We start from the raw sequence: 5,347 nt of genomic DNA, 5'->3' as shown, positions 1-5,347 counted from the left end.
GGGGGGGGGGGGGGGGGGGGGGGGTTGTTTGTTAAAAGAGAAGAAAAAGTTAACTTTTACCATATTAGGATAAAATAGCAAACGACATGCACCTTCTCAGATATTTTAAAATCTGGAGAATCTTTTGGGCCATCATAAACTTTGGGAAAATTGCCGTATTTGTAAGTTGCTAGTTTGTTGAGAGAAAGTGAAAATTCCACTAAAGAGACAGTAATGCGAGAACCAAACAAAAAACAAAAGTCAAGAAAAGAAAGAACTTACCTAGTTTGGCATTGGTGCTTATGTCCATCCAGCGAAGGAAAGAATTCACGACCACAAGGACAAGGATACAATCAAAATCCTAGTGGATTAGCAGTTACAAACATACTTAATTATGAATTTGAGGTATATCCCAACAATAAATAAAGTGTCTTGTCAAGTTGATCCGGAAATATTCAAGATAAATCTATCTAGCTACCCGTTGGCAAGTACTAGGTACAAACCTGATTAATTATGAATTTGGGGCATATTCCAACGATAAATACGATATTTTGCCAAGTTGATTAGCAAATAGTACTTGAGAAGGAATATAGGGCTCCCAGGATGATAAAAATTCAAATAATTTATTAAATATTCATAGTTTGAACTTTAATTATGACGTATTATATGATATTTTTTCCTACAAGACAAAAAAAATCTGAGATGTTGATTGTTAGATGAGGAGTTGCTCGTGCTTCAGAATTTGACTGGTGGTCGATCAGTGAGACTAAGTTGTCCATCTCTAAAAATAATGGGACCGAAAAAATTTAGAAGAAATATACGAAACACTTATACCCTGAAACATTTCTTATTGGGATCAAGGGTGTAGCCATCTATGTATGAGGACCCAATTTACGTGAGAGGAAAGGAAAAAAATGAAAAGAAAAAGAAGGATAACCCGGGTTAACATTGATGGAAAGAGGAGGCTACCCAGGTGATAATGTTAGTATCGGCAGAAAGATGTGACTAGTCTGGATATAGGATAAATTAAGAAAATGAGTAATCTAAGAAATGTACGTAAGCAATTATTTTTGCAGAAACAAACTATTCACTCAGATCATGAAGTGATTACATATATCCAGAACATAACATCTTTTTGCATTTTAAAATATTTCATAAATAAGCTGTAAATTATAATTCAAAGGTAATAACATAAATACAATCAAAATTACTAATGTAACCATTTTCAGAGTGTCTGATTGGAAAGTGATGATTTGAACTCACAATAATTCCATTCACAAAATATTAGGGAAGATAAAATAAAGCGCAGCACGAGCTTAGAGATTGTGGAAGAATTTAAGGTTGCTCTTCCATTTCTGCCTCTCCTTTCCAGTTTTCGGCAGTCACTAAACAAGGAAACGACGATGGATGGAATTGAAAGAGCGAGACATTAAAGCCACAGATTCTTTAACACGCACCCGGAAGACATGGCGACCATCGCATCAATAACGCCAGAAATTATTACTTATATAAGGCAACAAAAGATCGGCTGCCTTTGGAATCCAGACGTCGTCGTTTGCGATCCTCCTTGTTTTTTCTTCTTCTACATTTTCCCCAACCCAATGCCTCTCCGGGAACAGAGCAGCCCGCCCCGGACAGGCATGGCATCATTACCTGGCGCTTTCCTTTCTGTTACGCTTCTCGGGCTCTTCTTCCTTCCCTCCTCCATTGCCCAAGCATCCGCATCAGGTGATCCTCTCCTTTCTTTTGTGAATTGGAAGGGGAAAAAAATTGCATTTTGGTAGAAAAACGTGATTCTTTCATGCAAAAACTTTTGAAACTTTGTGCAAAGATGGGAATTTGATGAGCAGAAAAGAAAAATAACGCTTGGTTGGGAAATTTGCATCGGCAATCAGGTAAAGGACAAGAGAAAGGGTTGGGTCCATGGAGAAGGTTGGTCGCCGAAGCTCCGGTGACCAAGAACGGTACGGTGGAGAACAGCACCTTCATATTGGCTGCCGAAAAGACATATAGGAAAGACCCTTTGAATGGATACAAGCATTACACCGGTGGCTGGAACATCAGCGATCAGCATTACTGGGCTGTCAGTTCTACTTTTTTTCCTCATGCGTTGTCGTTTGAATCTTCCTTGAAAAGTTCTTGCTTGAATTTGCAGTCCGTTGGTTTTACTGCCGCTCCGCTCTTCGCCATTTCCATAGCTTGGTTTCTCGGATTTGGCTTGGTTTTGTTCTTCATCTGTTGCTGTCTCTGCTTCTGCCGACGAAGAAACCATTCGTATTCTCGCGTTGCCTACGCGCTCTCTCTTATTCTCCTCATCTTGTTTACCTGCGCTGCCATGTACAATCCAACTTCTTAAACCCAACATTGCTTCTTGCTTAGACTTGTCGTCGCATTCCATCTAACTCAACTCATACAATGAACTCAGCATTGGATCCGGCGTGTTGTATAAAGGCCAGGGAATGTTCCACAATAGCACTTCAAAAACTCTGGAATATGTGGTCGGTCAAGCTAACTTGACAGCTGATAATCTCCACAAGTTCTCGAGCAGTTTGGCTGCTGCGAAGAAGGTTGGAGTGGATCAGGTCTTCCTGCCAGCTGACGTCCAGATGAAGATCGATACTATTCAGAGGAAACTCAACTCATCAGCAAACGAACTCTCTAGTAAGACGATGGAGAATTCAAAAAAAATTCAGATTGTGCTCGATACAGTGTGCGTCTAACAGTCTCCTTGCACAACAATGTTTAATCCAAATCATGTGTACTGAGATCTTGTGCATTGCAGGAGATTGGATCTGATTATAATTGCTGCAGTCATGCTAGGTTTGGCATTCCTTGGATTCCGTAAGCACTTTAACCTATAATTGTGAAGCTTTAGTCTATAATTCTTCCTTCTTTTGGATCACTAAATTACCACTTTTCCTATGTCTAACATGCAGTTTTCTCCATATTTGGGCTGCAATTCCTCGTGTCAATGTATGTGAAAGTAATTCTTCACCATGTTGTTCGTGTTATATCATCTTTCGGCCAAGTTGCTATTGGAACAGGGACTTGAATTTTTTTGTTTTTTTTTTGTAAAAACTATGCAGGTTAGTACTTGTTGGATGGATCCTTGTAGCAGGCACATTTATTTTATGTGGTGTTTTTCTTCTTCTGCACAAGTAAGTAGAGAATTATACTGATGTCTTGATATCTGAAATGTAGTCATTACTCACTGGTTTATCTTGCGTTGAAGTCAAAACTTCAATTTGGATCCAATACCAACTGTTTGTTTGGCAGTGTAGTTGGAGATGCATGTGTCGCGATGGATCAATGGGTTGATCATCCACATTCACACACAGCTCTAGATGACATTCTTCCCTGTGTTGATGCTACTACTGCCAATGAATCAATGTACAGAAGCAAGGAAGTTACCTTCCAGATTGTGAATGTTGTCAATCAGGTCATCAGCAATGTTTCCAACGGAAACTTCCCTCCTGTTCTAGCACCTCTCTATTACAATCAATCTGGTCCACTGGTGCCCGCACTCTGCAATCCATTCAACGCCGACATGAGTACTCGTGCGTGTGCCAAAGGGGAGGTCAACTTCCTTAACTCATCCACGGTAAGTAAACATCTAAGTTAAGTGGAGTATATGTCTATGCTTCTTGAAGTAATGCAGGACAATATAGCTGTTATGGTTTTTAATTCAGAAAGACCAAATGACCACATACATTTGTGTTCATAATTCCTGATGTAGGTGTGGAAAAGCTACATTTGTGAAATCACATCAGTAAACGGAAATGATGTTTGCACTACGGTTGGTCGACTTACTCCAAGCATCTACAATCAAATGACAGCAGCAACAAATGTAAGCAAAGGACTTTACTTATATGGACCTTTCCTCCTTCAGCTAGCAGATTGCACTTTTGTGCGCGATACCTTTAGTTCATTAAGTGAGAACAATTGTCCTGGCCTCGAACTATACAGTGCATGGACCTATATTGGTCTTGTGATGGTATCTACTGCCGTTATGCTGTCTTTGATTTTTTGGGTCATTTACGCGAGGGAGAGGCGACACCGGATATACAGCAAGCAGTTCATAGCTCAGTCCGGTCCGCCACATATGCCTTTGTAAGAGGAGAAGATTTCAAAAGTCCAATGATATTGCTGTCTCAGTTGAGTTGCCTTATTTGTCCAAATTTGTGTATGTTTAATGATGTCCTTAATCTGGATCAAGAGAAAAAGAGATGCACATATTTGTATTTGTAGATGCTAACATATAACAAATAGTGCTTCTGGTTATCCAGTTGGATCAATATTCAGTTTTGATGCCTGAGAGTTTGTTTATAAGACATTGTAAATTATTTTAGTCAGATAAATTGCATACAGTGTGAAGATGAAGCTCCAAGGAACATATGTGGATGCCAATCATAGAGTTTTGATCTAGATTTTTTTTTTCTGTTTGATGAAAGTATAATCTTGAGCTTGAAATCTTTTTACTATCCCATTTTCTTGACATAATGAAGACGAAGGTGGGGAAGCTTCTAAAGGGGACAAAAACTGGAAAAGTGACATTATATTATGCATAGAGTTCTCTCTTTTTTTTTTCCTCGTCCTGTACCTATTTTAAGAACATCACACTACTGATTTTTACAACCATTATTTGGCTCTTACAAAGGGAATAGTTATTCTTTTGCTTTCATCAAATCAAGCAAAATCACTAATATGCTAGTTATTTGGTCTATTGGCAAATGAGCAAAATTTGAATTTTTTTTGGAAATTTATTAATAGGAAATTGCCTTTAAATCCAAGTGTTTAGGTTTGCATGGGGATTTTAGAACAATTTCCCCATAATCTAAAGGTATTTATATGTATTTGAAATACTTAGGGTTTAATTTTAAACATAGTTAATCCATATTCTTCCCTTTTTAATGTCATTCGGGTTCTTCTAAATATCCCCAGAAGTTTCCATAATGATTAACCCTTATTTATTTTTAATTGGCGTACTCACAAAATAATTCAAAGTAAAAGTTTAATCATTCCAAATCTAATACCAAATCTAAGTCAATTAATCTGAAATCAACAATTTTAAGCTAATTAGAATAAATATAGTTAATCTAAAATTAATATTCAACAACAAGTCAAATTTAATGAAATTAAATTATTCAGAACTAAAGGACAAATTAATAGATAATTTATTTTCAAATATTATACTTTCAATATTAAATTACGCAAAATCAAATGCTTGGACTCTTGGATTTACCTTTTTAATTAATTGCAAGCATTAATTTTTTTTTTACCATGCTTAAAATTCTATGTCTTTTGAATAGGTTTTTAAGTGCAAAGTTTTTTTCTTCCAAAATTCGAATATGTCTTTTTAAGCTAATTT

At 37.2% G+C, this 5,347-nt stretch overlaps 1 protein-coding gene across 1 annotated transcript; it reads left to right on the top strand.

Annotated features, from left to right (window-relative positions):
* Positions 1 to 1,445: 1,445 nt before the first annotated feature.
* LOC122048220 lies at positions 1,446 to 4,322 on the top strand. Its single transcript, XM_042609814.1, has 9 exons — positions 1,446 to 1,707; positions 1,830 to 2,062; positions 2,135 to 2,316; positions 2,405 to 2,689; positions 2,762 to 2,820; positions 2,916 to 2,952; positions 3,066 to 3,137; positions 3,256 to 3,580; positions 3,716 to 4,322. The coding sequence occupies exons 1-9, from the start codon at positions 1,446 to 1,448 to the stop codon at positions 4,091 to 4,093; spliced, it is 1,833 nt and encodes a 610-aa protein (XP_042465748.1). The 3' UTR covers positions 4,094 to 4,322.
* The last annotated feature ends 1,025 nt before the right edge of the window (positions 4,323 to 5,347 follow it).

Source organism: Zingiber officinale, chromosome 2B, assembly GCF_018446385.1.
Source record: "Zingiber officinale cultivar Zhangliang chromosome 2B, Zo_v1.1, whole genome shotgun sequence".
Lineage (NCBI taxonomy): Eukaryota > Viridiplantae > Streptophyta > Magnoliopsida > Zingiberales > Zingiberaceae > Zingiber > Zingiber officinale.
This window is presented reverse-complemented; position numbering and strand designations above follow the sequence as displayed.

Excerpts from the sequence above, each read along its gene's own strand:
- LOC122048220 (XM_042609814.1), top strand. The coding sequence starts at position 1,446 with ATGGCGACCATCGCATCAATAACGCCAGAAATTATTACTTATATAAGG. Across the intron at positions 2,317-2,404 it reads TTGTTTACCTGCGCTGCCAT|CATTGGATCCGGCGTGTTGT; the intron begins GTACAATCCAAC and ends CAATGAACTCAG. Across the intron at positions 3,138-3,255 it reads GTTTTTCTTCTTCTGCACAA|TGTAGTTGGAGATGCATGTG; the intron begins GTAAGTAGAGAA and ends TTTGTTTGGCAG.